Source organism: Sander vitreus, chromosome 2 (genome assembly GCF_031162955.1).
Source record: "Sander vitreus isolate 19-12246 chromosome 2, sanVit1, whole genome shotgun sequence".
Taxonomy (NCBI): Eukaryota; Metazoa; Chordata; class Actinopteri; order Perciformes; family Percidae; genus Sander; species Sander vitreus.
The window spans coordinates 8,667,311-8,688,371 of NC_135856.1; the positions used below are offsets into that span (position 1 = coordinate 8,667,311).

Below are 21,061 nucleotides of genomic sequence, written 5' to 3' on the forward strand. Positions count from 1 at the left end.
AAATAACGTGGACGGTTCTATACAACGCTCTTCACAAGATAAATGAATTATCAGTTCACTACTTTTATTGAATTTGGGTGTTTTAGTCAATTTTATAGCATTTGAAACAAAAAAACTGGTGAAAGACAAAAATGTCTAAAAAAAAAAAAGCTTCAAAAAACGTCAGGGGGGAAAAAAACATCAAAACATCGAGAAGAAGAAAAGAGTGTCTAAAAAAGTGTGGAAAGAGACAACATGAAAGTAAAAAGATGTACATTTTGACCCAGAAAAACAAAAAGTCTGCCTCTGGAGAAGCTAACGAAGCCATTACACCTAATAACACAGCACACAGGGTCACGCAACAACAAGGTGAGAATTGTCATAAAATCTAGAGTGGATGAGTGCTACAGTCACCATGTGTTTCTGCTAAATGAATATTCTTCCAAGTCAAGTCAAATTGTCACATATATGCTTTATTGATTACATTTGCATTTCAAATTTAAAACAGTAAAGAGGTACAGTCATTTTTATTGGATGTGGACAATAGTGATAAAGCCACAGAACATCACACACTGCCTGAATGAGAACATTGTATACTATAGTGCTGTATGTTTTACACAGCTTATATGAAACATATTACCTCTAGGTGAGAGCGGCGGGGTGTGGAGGAGATGTGCTGTGTTGTGAAAATGAATGCAAAAAAAAGAAAAAAAACCAAGGACAGTTTGTGGCATGTACTGTACACGAGAATATGTTTTCTCATGAGACATATGGCTGCACCAGCTGGAGTTCTCATGTTTGTTGCTGTGATAAGTGGCTTTATTCTTAGCTCGCTTCCTTTTGTTTCTCAGTTTTATTGGATTGTTCCCTTGCTTCCTCTTCACCCCATGTTTATGTCTGCCATTTCTCTTTATTGCTGCCTAGAAATTTGCCTGGTGTTATCTTGTGTTCGTACTCGCACCAACACACACAGGCATGATCGTTAACCAAATTCATAACAGGAGGAACTCAAAGGTCATTCAAATTAAATTTATATCCAAAGATTTCGTTCTGCATTATAAAGGTTACAAGAAACAAATGTTAACATTTACGTTAAAGAATCCTGGGGGATCTGCTACTATTAATAATGTGTATGAAGCATTTCAGGAGAGGAAACTAAAAATATGTATACAGTTTAAAACCCTGTGATAAAAAAAACGGGTTTTCCGTGATTGTGCTGAAAACAAAAAGAAAAGAAGAAAACTGAGAACTCACATGTTTCATTCAAATCAATTCAAAACGCAACCCACGTGATCTAATCCTAAACTAGCATTACATTGTAAAAATTATGTGTTTCTGTGCCTTCACTGTGTCACATGAGTGACAAGCTAACGTGTGTTGTTGCAGTAATGTTACTGTAAAGCAGTTGCATTTTTAAAAAGGCGGAAGGTAAGGTTGTTTGCTATCTATAATATTTTAAAATTACTTCTCAATTACTTCTCATATAGTCTGACTCATGCGGATGTAGAATGCGGGCCCTCTCTTGCACCTGGCGCAGCGCAAAGCCCGACGCAAGTGTTCATTTCCCGTCCAGCGCCCGCATCGTTTAAATAGCCAATGCACCTGCGCCCATCTGTGCGCCCATTGGCGCGCTGGTCTTACAGGGAGGTGTGTTCAGGTGCATTCTGGGCGTATTGCTATCTTGAGGCAGCGGGAAGTGATCGCGCCATTGACCAACAAAAACCTGGTCTAAAGTCAATAGCGCAGCATTCATTGTTATTTTAACAGCAAATTAGTAAAATGCGCCTCGGCTTATGCACAGCGCACGCACACTATGCTTGTTACATAGACACACACACACACACACACACAGACGTGCAGCAGCACACAAACACACAAAAGATTACAAATAAAAAATATTACGGTGCAAATCTGCCATCATAATAACGCGCCAAGGTACAAATGCGCCTGGCTTTTAAAGGGAATGGGAGATGACACTCTGGTTTATTGCATGTTACGCCAAAAACACACCTATGAATTAATGAAGACACTAAGTACAACCCTTTTGAACCATGCGCCTGGCACACGGACCATTTTTTCCGCTGTCAAACGTGAAATTTGGTGGATTTGGACACGCCCTAAACGCACCTGCGCCATGCGCTTCACGCCGTGCGCTTAGATTGTTAAAATAAAGCTCTGTGGGTTTAAGCTGCATTCTCCTCCCCTTTCCGCTAGCTTTTCATGCAAGGGCACTGTCACTGCATCCGGGCCTTAGCACCACTCAAGACGGTTGTGATTAGTTCAAAGAAGAGTGTTTTTTCCCCTTACAGCAGAATGATAATGGGATCAGCCAGATCTATCTCCACAGCGCTGAGGTAGGTTTGGCTATGCGAGACATGATTTGTTTAGTTTTCTCCATTTTAAATGAATGAAGAAAACAGTAGCCTAGCTTACTGAGGGCAACAGGGCTTGTAATAGATCCACATCCACAACCATCTCTCTACTCCCTGTTGCGTTTATACACTCTGTGGTCTTAGGATCACACGGTAGTCCAAATTTTGAATATGTTTAGAGGCAAGGCTGACTCTTATCTCCGTATTCTCCGTTTTTTTGTCACCTCTGCAATTATTCCCTTTTCTAACACAAAGGAGTGCAGGGAATTTGAGTTTAGACATTATCTTCAATTCGAGCACATAATCATGAATTGAAATTATAGTTCAATAATAATTAAAAACAAACAATTCACACATATGGCATGACTATTAGATTCTGATTAACACTAAATTCAAAATCAAATGTCAATACATCCCAGGACTTGAAAGAAAAAAATAGAATCCACAGATCTTGTATTTAAATTGGATCGGCGTGGACTAGCTGTTACCACAAAACATTGGTGTACAATGTTTTACATAAAAGAGAGAGACAAAAAGCAGAATAAAAAGAGTCAACAAAGATTCAGTCTTGGTAAAGACCACGCAACATGCATCTACTACAGATCCAGAGAACCACATAAACCTTTCTCCACACTGTGTGTATTTAACTTGGTGGGAAGTGTGCTTCAAACTCCCACTGTAAAAAACATGCTCCAAATCCAATTGCAGTGGTTTTTGTGTGGCATTTTAATAACAACTTCGTCCTGTTAAAAAAAAGGTATTTCTCAAAGTTTCACTGATGAAATATTCAGCGTACAAATAGGGATACCAAGTTGCTTTCTTAGCTGTTTTTGAATACAAGATAGAAGTATTTCATCAAACACGGAGTTCATCTTCCACAACACAGCACTGCCTACACTACTTACATATCAAGCTGTCGAGACAACTCTGGAATATCATATGAGACAGAAAACAGCAAGAAAGAGAGCAAAAAAAACAACAACATGAAATTGAAAAGAAAACTAATCCCATCCTAAATGTATCAGCTGTGTGACAGAGTTGGTGTCAAGTTACTTCAGATCACGGTTTGCCGGCTAAAGAGGTCGAGGGTCACAGCAGAGAGGAATGCTGGGATGCTCATCTGGTGATGCAGATGGAGGGCCACCATCTCTCCCAAAGTTTTTGAAAACTCTGTCTCCATGAGCTGCATGCTTCCATTGGAGCCCTGCGGGGGCGCACACACACACACACACACACACACACACACACACACACACACACAAAAATACAAAACACAATATCAAATAAGACCTGGGTTTTCTACTACATCCATTTTCAGAGAAAAACTTTCAAAGTGAAGCAAGATCACTTAAAGTTGTTATTGTCTACAGGGAATTGTCAAGAGAGAGAGTGTGAGAGTGTGTGTGTGTGTGTGTGTATACGCATTCACAGCAGGGTGAAGGTGTCTAAATCTGTGTGGATTAATTAAAAGGAATGAGAAGCAGCTCGGGGCGATGAAGTGAAGGAGAAAGGGATGAGAGAAACGAGGGATAAAGTAATTAAAGCAATGCAGGGATGGAGGAAGGTAGCGAGGAGCAAGGTCCCATGACATGCAGGGAAGATATTGAGACATTTGAGAAATGTCCTGTGTCAATGTGTGTAAGAATCATGAGTATCATGAGAAGGCTTATAAAACAGATGGCGAAGGGAAACACTCAGCAAATACATTAAATAAGAAACTAAAGTCCAGAGGACAAAAAGAAGAAAAGAATGGGAGAAGGTTCACAGAGGAAGATTTAATGTGGCATTACATTTTTTCCCACATGGACACTTATTTTTTTTTAAGTCCAACTCAATAAATGTTCACCCACCGAATGTGATTCGGAGCTAAACTTTCAAAAAAAAAAAAAAAAAATCCTACTTGAGCTCAGCATTTTTCTTTGTAAATTGAACAGACTTTAGCAATAGGACATTGGAAAGCAGTGTAGCTAATGCAAAGAAATAATAAATAAATATTAAAAAAAGGTAAATCCTACTTGATAAACCAATTAGTGTGCTTCCTCACACACAACAGGCTGAGGTGAAGTTAGCTGTTCACTTTTGTGTGAACAGTGACAAATCTCATGGGGTTGAGAGGAGAGGATAACTGAACTAATGACATTTGCTAGCTGACTGCACAATGCTAAACCGAGGCTAAACGCAGTATGGAAAGTGCTGGAGAGACACAGACAGAATGACTTGCTGTTTCAAAAGGTACAAAAATGCACCAATATTAGCTTATAGTCAACTGACTACAACTAGCAAGCTGCTAAAGGAAGTGTTTAGGGTTTTTTTTGAGCAGTGAACGTTTTGTTTTCATCTTCACTTTAAAAAGACTGGATGTGGTTCATCTGGTTGAATCCCCAATAAATGGCACTCGCTGAGTAATTTAAAACGACATCCACTTTTTTGAGTTAAAATAAAATTACACGTCACTTTATCATTCTATCAATTGATGACGGTTTCAGTCTGTAGTGTTGATTGGATCGGCCGTTTCTTTCTTTGACCTTTTCTACAGTAAATCAAGTATTTCTGCCTTTTCCCATCCCAAAGTATAAGCCAAATTAGCATTCACTCTGAGGAGGGCAATGCCAGCACTATCAAAACATAACATACATATAAAATCAACGACATCAACTTCTAGAAGTGTAGAGAATTTGTGTGGGGAGGTTTGCATGTTTCCGTATGTGTGAAGGAGCCGTGTTGCTCATTTATAACATTAAATTTCCTCATATTTGCTAACAAGTCGTATGACCCTAGTGCATGGACTCTTCTTATTCTTCTTCAGTATTTATTGGCAGTTGGCCCTTTATGACAGTATATAGTCAAGGGGCTGGAGAAAGGAAATTAGGGAGAGAGGGAGGATGACATGCAACAAAAGTCTCCAGCAGGATTAGTTGCGGTTATGTGGTAAGCACCTTTAGACTACTAGGCCACCATAACACACGACCATAGTAATGGTAATTTGGTCATCATCAATAAGTTATCAAACAAACATTTTCTTTGCAAAGAAGCTGCTTCCTCTGAGTTACAGTGGATGTGCGAATAGATAGTGAAGTGGTGTTTTTTTTTTTTTAAAAGGAGGAATAGACATAGACTCCAAGTCCCATAATTCAAAGCATCTCCGATAATCTGCTTCCTAAATGTAAGTATGACTACTGTGAGTTTAGTAGGACCTTTTTCAAAGCATCTCATGATGTATCTCAATAACATATGCACATTACTTACATAGACCAACGTTAACAGTGGCAAACAAAACACATCCGACACTAAGAACCATCTCACGCAGACACATGAAGCTGACTTATACCATGGCCGCAGGAAATATGCGTTTCCATGGACACCTCACAAGAACAAGTTTCTGGTCACCTTTTCAAGCATTAATTACAATACGTGGTCTTGATTTATTTCTAAATCAATCTTTACTACACAGGCCTGGACACTGCATGGAAGCAAACCAAAGGCTTTTCTAATCACACCAGCTTTCTACTTTCCATCGCTCTGTCTAACTGCCTCACTCTGTGGCTTTATTTCCCAAGTGTTTTCTTTCCCTGTGCAGCTGTCTGAAAGCTATGCCATATCCTCAGGCTGCTGCTCTCAACACAGGAGCACACACAAACATGTGCGTGCACACGGCTCTAGGAACTGCTGGAGCTCTGGGAACATGGAACACATACATCAAAGAAAACCACTGCAGCCAGTTACCATGGAGATGTCAATGTCTGAAATCCCTTCTGCCAAAGTTTATCCGCAGAACAGACTTCATGTGTGGGTGGGTGGATGGGTAGGTGGGAGACACAGAGTGGACAAATTGATGGAGGCCTATGGGAGCAAAGGACGGTGAGGACTCACATTTAGTCAGGAAAAAAAATAAAACCCTACCTCGTTTGGTCTGGACTTTTTAGACCAGCCGGTAAACCTCCCGTGGACCACAGTCTGGAGCAAACAGCCGAACCTCGGTCCGGCGACAAGAGGTGGTCTCGGTCCAATCAAATTGAACAATGGTCCAGTTAGTTTTTTTGTGTGAAAGCATTTTTTGGATGCTTCAGACTTTCCGACCAAATGCAAGAAGTTGTCATGTTGCATGTAAAAGTAGCATAGCTCCTTTAAAGCTATAGTGTGTAGTTTATGTCGACCCCATGTGGAATTCTAAGCAATGACAACACCACTGCTGTTGCATCCACAGGACACAAGCGCACCACCCCCACCCGACCTCCACGGAGTTACTTGTAGCCGAGGAGGACACGGAGGATTAAAATAACATGATGAACTCTGCGCGCAAAAGTCGCCGGACGACGCCATTTTTTAAAACATAGCCATACTGAGAAATACAAAGAGAGTTTGGTGGAGCCGATAGTCTTAATTAACTTTGTATCAACTCATTTGGCAATGGCTTGAATGTAACGGACGTTCATAAATATATAAAAAAAGTTACTCACTAAAGCTTTATGGAATAGCTCACTGCGTAGCGAGTGTGTGGTCGAGAGAGAGTGAGTGTGACGGTGGATGTACCCAAGTACCCGCACATTTAATCAGAGGTCACTTGAAGTCATTTCCACCAAGGCTAGTCTTCATCACATGACAAGGAGTAAGAGCAGTACAGTGTACCAGAACAAAAAAAGAACAGCATAATGATCATCATCACAATCATTTGGTGACACTCAATGTACAAAGAAAGCCTTCACACAAACATCCCACAGGTTTTGACTCAGCTAGTCATTGTTTCAATCAGCGGCCTTCTTCGTCCAACCCAGCACTGAGTGCATACCCGGCTCTTCACAAAAAAAAATGTCTGTCTTTCACATGTGTAATTTTCTTCAGTCTAGAGGCACTGCCATCGGCAGTAAAATGGTACTAAATTACACGTTTTACACATCTATTTGAAAATATAGAGATGTGAATGTTACGGTGATTGCTTTGGACAACATGTATATTTCTCCGTAAATGTGTTTTTTTTCATTCCAGTGTTGTGGTACATCAGTATTATACTGTCAAGGTAAGCTTCAGTCCAGCTTTCAAGTACTCAAAAATGTAGCAAAGAGGCTGTCACAACCTTGTTGCTTCTCAGAAAAATATCTGATGTAAAACTGTTGGAATGCGTCTATTCATCAGGTTTAAATGAGAATCATTGGCTCTGGAAAATTCCACCTAAACACTGACATACAATATGTAAACATACATCTGTTTTTTAAAGCATTCCACTTTGTGATGTGTGTAATACTGTTGTAATTGACCTTATTGTATTGTCTTTCCCTATTGACTCTACCATAATAACCCAATCTATTTAGCCAGTTATCCATGGAAAGAAAATACACTTATATACACTAACCCTAACAAAAAGTTGGACCCAGAAATTCCTCACCAATAGCTCATTTTTTAAAATCACATTTAAATGTGCTGTGTTTCTGTGTCTAACCAGTGTAAAAAAAAAAAGAAAAAAAGAAAAGAAACTGGTGTTTTGCATTTGTTATAGAAACACTGCATATGAAATTCCATGAACTGAAATATTGTGTTGAAATTGTTGATAATGTTAAACACTATGATGTGCTATGCCCTCGCCAAAACTTTCAAATAAAATTTTATCGCAGTTTATTATGAATCATTTTCCAGCCTCCATTTAAACCTCATACGATCCCAATTCTGACATAACCCACTCTTTACCCCCGCCCTCCCATCTGTCTATACAGTCTACAATGTGGCTATAGCTTTTTTTAATCACTTTTTCCATTTCTAGAGCAAGACGTTCTGTTACCTCAACCTTCATGCCTCATATTCTTCCTAATGGTAATTCTGAAGAAAGTGTCTTAAAATACGATGAAAGCCAATGGTGCATATTTAAATCATGCAGATATATCCATCTCATTACTACCATTTCCTTTGCTGCTGTTATTCAACAGAACAATGTTTTTGTTTGATGGCTCAAAAATCATTCAATAAAATAATGTTTGGAAGGCAGGGTATAATTACATCAATTATATCTGATAAGGCTCTTGCTATTTGTATCCAGAAGGTATCAACTCCTGGACATTCCCATATCTGTATGTATGTTGTTATATATATGATATATGTTTTTCTAAGTGGACCCGAGGTATCTTTAACTCTACTTTAAACCATGGTGACAGTGGACGGGGCATAAAGGATACATAATACAATTAAAAAATTCTGGACATTTAAACCTCCTAATCTACACTCACCTAAAGGATTATTAGGAACACCATACTAATACCGTGTTTGACCCTATCCTATCAACATGGGCCAACATGTCTAAAGAATGCTTCCAGCACCTTGTTGAATCAATGACACGAAGAATTAAAGCAGTTCTAAAGGCGAAAGTGATCCCCCACACCATTACACCACCAGCCTGCCCAGTGGTAACAAGGCATGCCGGGTCCATGTTCTCATTCTGTTTACGCCAAATTCTGACTCTACCATCTGCATGTCTCAACAGAAATCGAGACTCATCAGACCAGGCAACATTTTTACAGTCTTCAACTGTCCAATTTTGGTGCGCTCGTGCAAATTGTAGCCTCATTTTCCTATTTTTAGTGGAGATGAGTGGTACCCGGTGGGGTCTTCTGCTGGTGTAGCCCATCCGCCTCAAGGTTGTGCGTGTTGTGGATTCTCAAATGCTTTGCTGCATACCTCGGTTGTAACGAGTGGTTATTTGAGTCAAAGTTGACCTTCTATCAGCTTGAATCAGTCGGCACATTCTCCTCTGACCTCTAGCATCAACAAGGCATTTTCCCCCCCAGGACTGCAGCATACTGGATGTTTTTTCCTTTTTCAGACCATTCTTTGTAAACCCTAGAAATGGTTGTGCATGAAAATCCCAGTAACTGAGCAGATTGTGAAATACTCAAACCAGCCCGTCTGGCACCAACAACCATGCCACGCTCAAAGTGGCTTAGATCACCTTTCGTTCCCATTCTGACATTCAGTTTGGAGTTCAGGAGATTGTCTAGACCTGGACGACACCCCTAAATGCATTGAAGCAACTGCCATGTGATTGGTTGATTAAATAATTTCATTAACGTGAAATTTAACAGGTGTTCCTAATCATCCTTTAGGTGAGTGTATTATCATGCTGGAGTATTGTAGTTCTAGGTTTTTGTCCTTTCCATATACAATAAAAGATTTGAAAAAAATAAAAAAGATTTTAAACAAAAAGCTTGTGTTTTATAATGTAATAGTTTGTTTTTTGGGTAATCTTAACTCAAACCTGATTGTGCTGGTATGCTCTGGATAAACTGGAGGTATTAAAAGCTGAAGTGAAGTAGGATAACATGCTGAACTTACATATAAAAAAACAGGTTGAAAAAAATGAAAGTATTCTTGAATTGATTGAAATTTGCTACAAAAATATAAGTGCATAATTGATTTGATGAATAAATTAGGGAAATTAGCATACTTTTTCTGGTAATGTTTAACAGAGGACCCATACCTGGCTGCCTAAATGACTGTAAATTTAGCCGTACTTATATTGGCTAATCTGCCTAATGAAGTACCAGGCACTAATGCTATGTGATTCTGTTCACGTACAGTAAACCATCTTGCACTAGAGAACAGATGGAGTGGCCGGGTCATTTCTGCTTGTTACAACCATTAAGGCCAGATTTACCAACCTTTTCATTAAGTTTTTGATTAAAATTAAAATTTTATGTTCTACAAAAGTCACTAGAAGAAAAAAAATACCTTTTTGATGGTTTAAAGAGAGGCAGAATTTAAACAAATGCGACCAGGCGGGCCACACATTCAGCAAAACCTGTTCTCACGTATCTTTTTTCTTATGCACGGAAAAATTCAAACAAGTTGATAAAAGGTCAGGAGAGGTTTTTTGAAATCAGCTTTATTCAAATACTCACCTTATCAATGCTTATTTGCATATTCACGCTTCCCTAAAAAGTGTTTTAAACAATATCTGACCTTTATGAAAACAACCAGGTTCTGTTTATATTTGAAAACTAGATTTCCGTCATTCAGCAGAGAGAGTGAGAAGCGGGAAAATAATAAGGTGAGGTTAAAGTAATAACCAATAACCAAAAATAGCAGAGGTCCCTCCTAGGGCTGGGCAATATATCAATATTATATTGATATCGTAACATGAGACTAGATATTGTCTTAGATTTTGGATATCGTAATATCTTGATATGACATAAGTGTTGTCTTTTCCTTGTTTTAAAGGCTGCATTACAGTAAAGTGATGTACTTTTCTGAACCTACCAGACTATTCTAGCTGTTCTATTATTTGCCTTTTCCCCACTTAGACATTATGATCACATTACTGATGATTATTTATCTAAAATCTAAGTGTGAAGATATTTTGTTAAAGCACCAATTGTCAACCCTAGAATATTGCTGCAATATCGATATCAAAGTATTTGGTCAACAATATCGTGATATCTGATTTTCTCGCCCAGCCCTAGTCCCTCCTACAGGGTGACACCAACGTCAACATCATCCAGCATAAAAACAGACAGGACGGAATAAAACTTGTATTCGTTTCCCCAGGATCAGGGGTAAGAACCTAACAAGACAAAATACTGTATAAGACCTCAACAATGTAGAGGAGTGCTACCCCATCCATCCGCTCTTTTCATTCGTCTATCCAATTAAAGGAAATCAATACTTCCTGGCTTGAGATGCAGGGCGGGGTTTTATAGTGACCTCATCCAACCAAGGAGCTGTATGCTGCCTGAATCACAATCATGCTCCTGTCCCAAAACAGACAGGGTCAGAGTAAAGGTGCACACCCACGCCTTTAGACAGTTAGACAGAAACATGTGAAAGACAAGATCTAGAAATTAGCTTTGCCTCTATATTTTCTAATATTTTTAATTTTACAAAAAAAAAAAAGAAGCTCTGCACAGCACGTGATGCACAATCAGTAAATCTGTCGATAACTTTCTCAATGAGTGGATTAAAGGTTTAGTCTGTGAAATGCCCATTGCAGTTTCCTTTTGTGTGACCAAAAGTCAAAACATATTTTAATTACTATCGTGTAGGACAAAGAACACCAGCAAATCATCACATACAGTAGAGAAGATCGTACCAGCAAATATAATTTTTGCATTACAAAAGAGACGGAAATGATTTCTTAATTATCAACATAGTTGCAGATTTTTTAAAAAGATTTATGTCTTCAGTAGCAACCTTATTTTTACTATGGTAGTAACCGATGGGCTTGGGGCTGACAGCCACAGACAGACTGTCAGTATCTGCCATGCTCTACTGTTTTACACTGGTTTTTACACTAATGTCTGAAGAGTGGGTCCAATTTGAAAAGTTCTAACTTGATGCCAATTAACCACACAGACTTCTGCACACATCTCACTGGGCGGTTATTTCTCAAAGGTTTAACTATCATTTTCTTTTCTACCAATCATTTGTCAATCTTCCCTCACTCTGTCCGTCTCTGTCTCTTTCCCGTCTGCACTCCTCTGCTCATCCAAGAATCACAGGGTAACCATGGCAACAGGGGGGCAACAGCCATGTGTCATGGTCCCCCTTTGAATTTGTCTATCTACAGCAGAGTTTAATTTGTAATTCTTAAAATACATTTTCATTGTGATGTGATACGGATGAATGGTGGTTGTAATTGATTTAATTTAATCAATAGCACTCGATCAACAATTTTTTTTTCTCTCTCTCGGGATAGACATAGGTGAAATGATGTCAACTGATGCCATCATAGTAACGACTTTAATAAACGTTCACCGCTTTAGTTACAATTCCTATTATTACTTAGACTTATTACTATTATTGTTGCAAGCAAATGTAACCAAAGATGATTAAATGCTAGATTATTAACCAAGTCAGTATAAAAGACTGTATAAACTTTTGTTGTTTTATTGTTTTTGTTATTGCACAGAAAACTCTCCTCAAATTCAATTATTTTTCATAGTTTCTTATGGAATGTCGTTTTATTCAATATTAAATAAATAAATTAATAAATACATAAATAAAAAAATAAATACGCCTTTGAAATACATTACGAAATAAATAAATAAGGCAATAAATACATAAATAAATAAATGTAAATATTCTTCTATAAATGAATCAATAGGTTAAATAATACATTAAAAGGTTTTACTTTTACTTATTTCATGGTACTTTTATTTCATAAGTCCACATGTGTATTGATTTCCCTCTCTATTTCCAGCTCTTATATGCAAATCAGGGGGCGTGGCTATCGCTCACATTCAGAACAGAGCCGTGTGCAATAAAAAGGCTGGCGAAGTAAGAGTGCGGACATAATGGAAGACATCGGTGGGCAGATCAAATTGATCAACATGGTTTATCAACATATACTATTTTGGCACATATCGAAGACTTTTTGGAAATACTAGGGCGGATAAGAAATATACATAGGCGCTGAAGTTTTAAATTGTTTAAGACTGACTGAGCACTGTGTTCGTGTGGAATCCGGTCCGAGTACTACCGGTTGCGTAAGAACCGGTTCCATAGTGGAACCGAGTTTCAGTACCTAACCCTACCGCTGGTACTACAAGCACAGGTGCTGGACGCCCACCTCTGGATATTCCAGGCGACATGCTGGCTAACTTTGTGTTGTCCGGTCTATCAACCCGAGAAATCGCGGATCGGTTTGGTGTGTCATCCTGCGCGATTCAGAGGAGATTGGCCGAAGAAGGCCTTAAGTGAGTTAACTTACTTATTGAGCTAAAGAGTAGGCTATGGTGGGCAAAAACATTTATTATACAGGCCGAATTTTACCCCCCCCCCATCACATCAATAAATGTGGCATTAGGAAATAAAAGTCCACGGAAATAAACGTGGACTTATGAAATAAAAGTCCACGGAAATAAGTAAATGTTAAACCTTTCAATGTATTTATTTAACTAATTGATTCATTTATATATGAATATTTACATTTATTTAATTATTTATGTATTTATTGCCTCATTCTATTTCAAAAGGCATATTTATGTATTTATTAATGTATTTATTCATTTATTTAATATCGAATGAAACGGCATTCGATAGTTTCTATTATGTGCAACTGTGACAGGCAAGACAGGTAATGTGACTGGCTGACAAGATAATCACAACTCTCCCAGCCCTTTATGCCTTTATGAAATGCTTTAAGACAGCTTCACTGTCCCTACAGACATGACATACTACTTTGCACTGGTCTTTTCAACCGTACTGTTAAATAGAGGCGTGGATGTGACAGATGGGTCTATTCTGAGGTGGTGACATGGAGTTCACAGATCAGTTGACCTCGGTCTCCGCTCTCCACCGCTAATGAGGGGACTTTTCTTCTCTGTCTTACCCTCTCTGTCTCGTTCTCTCCTCACTCTGCTGCATATATCTATCTCCAATTCATATCGGTGCTGAGGCAGAGATGCATTGAAATTCCAATATATTTAATTCCATTCTCATTTACACCTTTGCCTCTTTTCAGATACCACCTCCACTCCACCAATCCACACACAGTTTTAACACAAACACCCAACACCGTCCCCCCACCCCCACCAACAGCGAAAGCATCTACAGCTGACAATTCCCATGCATGGCAAAGCTGCTGATTGGTGGGGTTGAAATAAACAGAAGGCTAATTAATTGAATATTCAGAAATATGCAGATGAATAGCATTCAATTTAAATGCAGATTTTGGCATTTTTCTGCAGTCAGGATGAGGATGTCAGAGAGAAAAAGGGAGAGAGCGAGTGGAGCTCCCATCCAAAATAATTAAATCAGCAGCAATTCTATCCATATTTATATACTAATCAGCTGTTTGTTTACCGTTTTTAAAGTAGTAGTTTGTCTGAGCAATAAGTAACTAATGACTACATACATCTAACAGATAACTATTTTGTGAGCAGCTTACTGAACAACCTGATTCTCACTAGCATAAATACATAAAACATGATATTAGTTACAGTTGTCAATATTACAAATCTTCAAAATTAAGATGTGCCTAAAAAGTATTATTTATATTTTATAATTAAAACTTTTGAATTTTCTTATCATTGTATTACTTACATTTTCTGAGCATCTCCATAAATCTAGAGGAATCTCAAGATTTGTGCATTCATAACTTAATACTTGTTAATAATGGTGGTGGCATTATATCTGTTAATTGCTTTCCTGTTGGTTTTAAATTGTAATGTTATATTTTTTATATAGATAGATTTTTTTTGGATTGAAATTCCAAGCAACATAGTCCAAGTGAGGAAGAAAAAGGGCATTTCTATGCAGTGTGATTTTCAGCCAGAATTCAACAGAAAACATGCAGTACGCATTTCAGATAGGACTCAAAACAACTACTACTACTTGGGTGGAGTGATTTGCTTGCAGCACCTGAGAAGCGCCATGGTGAGGAGCAGAGAGTAGCAGTGCTTCGCCTTTCTGAGAATATAGTTCCCAGTTTGTATACGGTTAGAAGATGGCTGTGTCTCATGTGACCTTGTTATTTGTACACGCTGTGACTATACAAATCACAACATGTAAATAGGAAAATGTTGGCGTTATCGGGAGCAACAGGCTAGTTGGAGCCGGTTACCTCCAGGATCTGTGCCAAGCGAGGCTAACGGTGGGGGCGTCAGAAAGAGTTACAACACGCACGGAGATGAGAAGGGTATGGACTTATCTAACTCTAGGGGATACGGTGAATAAGCTAAAGTCCCAATAAGTCGGCGTGTTCCTTTAATAGATAAATAACGACCATGTCTACAGAACTGGGGTCTCATTTATAAACGTGGCGTACGCACAAAAAGGGGCTGAAAATGTGCGTACGCCACTTCCCACGCAAAGGTTGTGATTTATAAAAACAAACTTGATGGGAGAATGTGCGGTCCTCCACGCAAACTCTGACCCATGCAAACGCACATTTTGGAGACAAAATAGGAATTGGCGACGCAGATGGTGAGGTGGTGAACTGAAGTCAGACTGCAGAAAGTAAATGGGAATAATGATTACTGTAATATTTTTCAAGTATTGATTCCCCACATTACCATGAAGATTAAATCCAGCAGTGTTATTTTGTACTGAGTGATAATTGTTCCATAAACACCTCCAACTCAAATGTTAAATAAAAATTTGTTCTTAATGTTTAATCGGCGCTGTCTCACCGTCACATTGTCTGCTAGGAGCGCAGGAGGAGGAGATGGCCCGACTGCATGGAGTACAGGATAGCATCAAATACCCTACCATTAGATAACGGCAGAACACAGTGTAAATAACTAAATATCTGTCTTTAATACTGTGCATATATCATCAAATGTCAAAGTCTGGAAATACAGCCGTTAAGTTCTTGCGCAATCGTTACCCTTAATGTCCTCCAACTTTAATACTGTTCGTGACAAAACCTGCATGAAGAAATGTGTGTTTGCCTATTAGACTTTCTTTCGTTTTCAAATTGTATCTTGGGGTGGGGGATACCACTAGTTGATGCTGTGTTGGCAAGGTGTTAACAATCACAACTTGTTGTAAACATATAAATACTGCGGTGACCCCCGTGCGTAATGCTGCATGATGGCACTGCTGGCCATGCAGGAGGACTACGCTAATGGAAGAATCAGGAGAAAGAGAGACTTCAGGGACCATGACGATGACTGGAACTGCCGATTTAAATTCCCTAAAGCTGAGCTCTTGGATCTATGTACTGAATTGGGTCCAGTAGAGAGGGCAACGCGCCGGAACCGGTCCATCCCGGTCCAATTACAGGTCCTCGCCACTCTGGGGGCCACCGGCTGTTTCCAGAGGGAAATGTCAGACAGCTAAGTGTTGTTTTTTATAAAGATTATATATAATCTTCAACTTTATCACTAAGGCTTGTTTGGATGTAATATATAGTTCTGTTAAATCTTATCATATACGTCTGGTATATTGAAGCTGTCCCCGAGTGCCGTAATGCCTGCCGTTTTGGAAGGTATTATTAATACATGTAGTCTATAGATCAGGTTTCCCTACACTGTGCAAGAACAGGCCGAAATTATAATTCAATTTGCAGCAATTCCTGAATGTCCGAGAAGTTTTTTGCTTTTTCCCCGCCAGTCGTCATGATTCGGCGTAAAGAACAACTGCCAGGGTCATTAACATACTGATCAGCATTCATGAGGTGCTTTGCATTGACTTGTTATGGTTAAAAATGGGCGTGTACAGGGCGGCATAAGAGGCTGATTCACGTGCGCACACTTGTAGGTAATCTCTGATTTATAAATCTGACTTTTTTTTGGCGTACGCCATTTTGGGCTTTTGGGCGTACGTACACTTATCGTAAGGATCCTACGCACAGTTTTATAAATGAGACCACTGGACATGTTTTACTGGTTGTACAGTATAAAATAAATAAATAAATAATTTCTTTCGCTTCTCTGATTCGTTTTGTTCTTGTCTATCTATTCACAGGTACTCTCGCATATAGGCCTAACAACATGATATCATGACTTTGCATAAACATACACGCCCACTGGGTTTAGGAAAAGATGAAAGATACGGTTAGGTTTAGGAAACGTGACACGCGGGTTGGGTTTAGGAAAAGAAGAACCGGTTGGGTTTGGTAAAAGAAGAACTGGGTTGGGTTTAGTAAAAGAAGAAAGCTACGGTTGAGTTTAGGAAACGTGACACGAAGGAAAGTGACACAAGGGACACGATCCCCGGTCTCCTGGGTCAAAGTCCTGTGTTTGACCCACCCGCAACCCCGACCAACCTCCCTATGCGGATTTTCGCCCTTTCATACTACTCACTACGGTGTAAATTCACACGCAATCACAAGGTAATGTAAGTCAATGGAGGTCAAACGGCGTTGATAAACACGCTAAAAAGCGAGTATGCGTCTTGATAACACGCCAATAATGGCATACGAATTGGCGTGTCATACAGACTCCACTTCATGAGATCAGTCTGGGCCTAATAGTCAACACGAATGGAATGTTATGTGTCATGGAACATTGCACTCCAACAACAACATTTGCTCCATCTTTTGATGATAAGTTTTGTTTAGAAAACCTTGAATCCATGTAGGACACAATGTCATCAGACACAACCCATATCATTAGACACAACGTGCACACGTGTGTTTTTTTGCAGTGATGTTGACAGGCTCAGACCTGCGTGACAGTGGTATTGTGGTAATGCGGTAACCGTCCCAGCCCTACTGGACTGGTAAACAAGATTTAGTTTAGTCACATTTTATGCTTTTCTGTGTTTTCTGTCACATCTACAATGTTATAATGTTGGATTTTCATGTTAAACGTGGCCAAAAAAACGTATTTTAGACAAATCCCTGTGACCTAAAAACTTTCAGATTTCTAACTAATCTGAACACTCCAGTTTCAACAGTTTTTTCTACTCTCGGCTAAGTCTTACGCAACTCTGAGCCAGCCTTCTATGATTAGTCATCTGCTCCAAGTGGGCAGGACTGGAGTTGTTTTTTTTTTTAAGCCACTGCGGTGTTAACATTGTCCCATGTAACTACATGCTAACGGCAGGAAACAATGTCATCTTGGCTGCCTTTATTGGTGATTTTTCACGGTACAAAGTCCTGCTATATACTCCGTTGCAGTAGCTCCAGCTTCAACGAGTGAAACACGGAGCGGAGGTTCCGGACATTCCAGGAAGCGCGCTGGCCAATCAGAGCAGACTGGACTTTTTCGGGAGGAGGAATTAAAGAGAAAGGAGCTCCTACAGAGGGTGAATACAGGTGCAGCAGCCATGGGCAGTATGAGAAAAATAGTTTTTTAACATTAAAGCATGTAAACATGTGACGTTTTACTGTACTGTATATTCTCTGCGTCTGTGCACAGACAATATTTAATATTTAGCATAAAACATTGTAGCTACAATAGTGAAGTGCACCCTTAGCATTTCTCGTATCTTTACTTACTGAAGGAAGACGTGAAAAGAAAATTACTACTCCGCTGATTTAGCGTTGCACGATGGACAGATTCAAAATTTCAAAAAAGGATCAAAATTGTTGCAGCCAATCCAGAAATAGTCTTTTTTTATTCCAGGCATTCTTCCTCATTCTCAAAACTGGTGCCTTACATTATCCACAGCGCAACTGACTGCCAACAGTTGGCTCAGAGATTCGGGTATGTTATGCTAGTAGTGGCTAATGCAGCCTTGAGCCATTAGTCTCAAGCTATACAGGTCTGTTAAACTCACTTCTTTCTAATGGTGTGTCCATTGTCAGCGTAATTTCCCCGCTTCCCATTCATTTCTATGGGAGCAGCCGTGCAATGCATTCTGGTAGCTTCGCGGGGACTTTGGAGAAGCGGGGCGTTGAGTCGCCCGCTCCTCATTTGCATAAAGTTGAATCCAGCCACCTTTATGCAAATGAGGAGCGCCCGGCTCGGCTCAACCCCTCTCAAAATCTGACGAACATCTTTTAAACTGACCTTTGTCGATCTGAAACAAAGACAGATTCAGCAACTGCATGGCCTATTTCTCGCTTAAAAGGTTTTCAGAAACACGTTTCGGTGAACTATTTTCATAAAATACGAGCTCGTATTCCGAAGGACCCGCCATTATGGTCGGTTTTGAAATTCGGGAGGAGCCAGCCCCTCGTTCGTCCAATCAGCTGCAGCCATCACGGTTGTAGGAGGGTGTAGACTGTTTTCTTTGCTTGTCAGTGGTCAATGAAGAGAAACTGGTGGCAAGCTCACTAGTGTGCAATGCTGGGAAGCAGGGCGATCCCATCCGTGAAAACAACGCATATATGGACACCGACCTTAACTCCACACCGCCAGATTTTCAAACTTGTAGTCTGCAGTTATCAGACTTTAAACAGCTACCTCTGGAGCCACAACAGCTTTATGCACATATGCAGTAGTACTCCTATAAAAATATTCATCAACAATAACATCCATTCAGTCTTCAGTAAATAATTAAAATAAAATCATGTGAGTGAGTGACTGGGCTAATTCATGAACGCTGAGTTATCAAGACAACTAGGGCTGCAGCTATCGATTATTTTAGTAATCGAGTATTCTACTGATTATTCCATCGATTAATCAAGTAATCGGATAAGAAATACTTAGTAAGAAATACTTAGTAAACAGCAATAGTAAATAATTATTATTTCTGTGTACTATAAAAAAAAAGGATATTTATATCCAAAAGACAGGTTTTTTTTTTTTGAAAAAGCAACATTTTTTATTGTTAAATTCCAAGTACATCTTTGGTGGCCCAAATGTTAATATTTTTCACCCCCTTCCCCTTCTTGCCGCTGGCTCTTTGCACTGGATATGCAAAAGAGCTGTTCACTAAGCCCAGGTAAATGTGACGGTACAAAGCTTACAGCAGGGCTATTCAACTACACTGTTCTGGGGGACACATTAGGAAGGCTAACACTGAGTGAGGAGAAAGAATAAAGAATGCAGACATCACCAGCATGATGACGTCATTCACGTGCATATTAAGTGGCCATGCTGGGGGGAGGAGCCGGTTTGTCTCCAGTTTCCAAAGATTAGTAGCAAACTAATAAACAGACTACAAACCGACAGCTTTCGTTTTAGCTTGTTGGTAAAACATCACTATTAGCAGAGTAGCATGCTGTAGGCTAGTTGTGTAAAACAGCGCGGTGGACGAGAGCAGCAGACGTTAGTTAGCTACCTTGTGTCGGGTTCGCTCCGTGGAATGGATGAGGACACTGGATGTTTTCTACAGAGATGATGTAGTAGCATGTTTGCAGCTTAAAATGATCCCAAACTTTCTGTCTAATCAAATTATTTGAGGAATCGTTTCAGCCCTAAAGACAACATTAATGTGTGAACTGCTGTGAGTCTGTGACAGAACTAGGGAGGGCTTCTCCAGCTCAGGAAAAGTCACAACCTCAGGTGGACTCATGTGTGGTTCTGGTGTATCACGTTACCATGGAGACAGCAGACATATGTTCCGAACATCGACCAGAGGAGCCAGCGACACAGACAAGCGCATGCACAGGCCTACACAAATATACTCATACACACCCTGAGGGCAAGCAGGACAGGAAACTGTCAGGAGAAATCAGAGTCAACATTCTCTTCCTTCTCTGGGATTTGAACTCCAAGATTTCTCGCTGAAGGTTTAAGTACATAAAGTCACATCCACAGAAATGCAGTTCATTTATTCACTCTTGTATTCCCATCAGAGTGGGTGTTTACTGTTTATTAGTGCTTTGCTGATAGCTATCAGCGATACATCAGTCAGTGTTTTGTTTTAGTCAGTGAGCAAAGTGAAATTCAGTCCCAGGAAGCCCTCTTTCTCTTCCCAAAATATTTAAAAACACCCACTCATCTATCCTTTTTAGTTTTATATTCATTTTTGGTGCTCTCAACTCTGTCTTGCACACATGCAGAGATCATGCATGTGCACACACACAAATAAACCGTAGATGACTTATAAACAACGTACGATAGGAATGCAAGACATTACTGATCTTGTTTCAGTGATAATTGTAGACCCATTTTGCACAGGGAAAGATTTAAGATAAGCATACGGTACACACAAATATTCAACCACGACGACGCAGCAGCCGCAGGTTCGACTCCGACCTGCAGCCCTTTGCTGCAGGTCATTCCCCTTCTCTCTCCCCTTTCCTAGTCTAAGCTGTCCTATCCAAATAAAGGCCTAAAAATGCAGCTTATATTGGTAGAGAGAGCATTGAGTTATCAGACTGCCGAGTCGCCCACACTCTCTACTCAGCTGCTAGTCTGCTGTGCTGTGGATCGTCTGCTATGCCCTGCCCT

At 39.7% G+C, this 21,061-nt stretch overlaps 1 protein-coding gene across 2 annotated transcripts in view; it reads right to left on the bottom strand.

The window, feature by feature from the left end:
• Positions 1–431: 431 nt before the first annotated feature.
• mad1l1 (mitotic arrest deficient 1 like 1) overlaps positions 432–21,061 on the bottom strand; it is a 62,657-nt gene continuing 42,027 nt past the window's right edge. For both annotated transcript variants that reach the window (XM_078275934.1, XM_078275922.1), the window contains exon 18: positions 432–3,555. In XM_078275934.1, the coding sequence (XP_078132060.1) occupies positions 3,406–3,555 (150 nt within the window). In that variant the 3' untranslated portion in view covers positions 432–3,405. The remainder of the gene's footprint in view (positions 3,556–21,061) is intronic.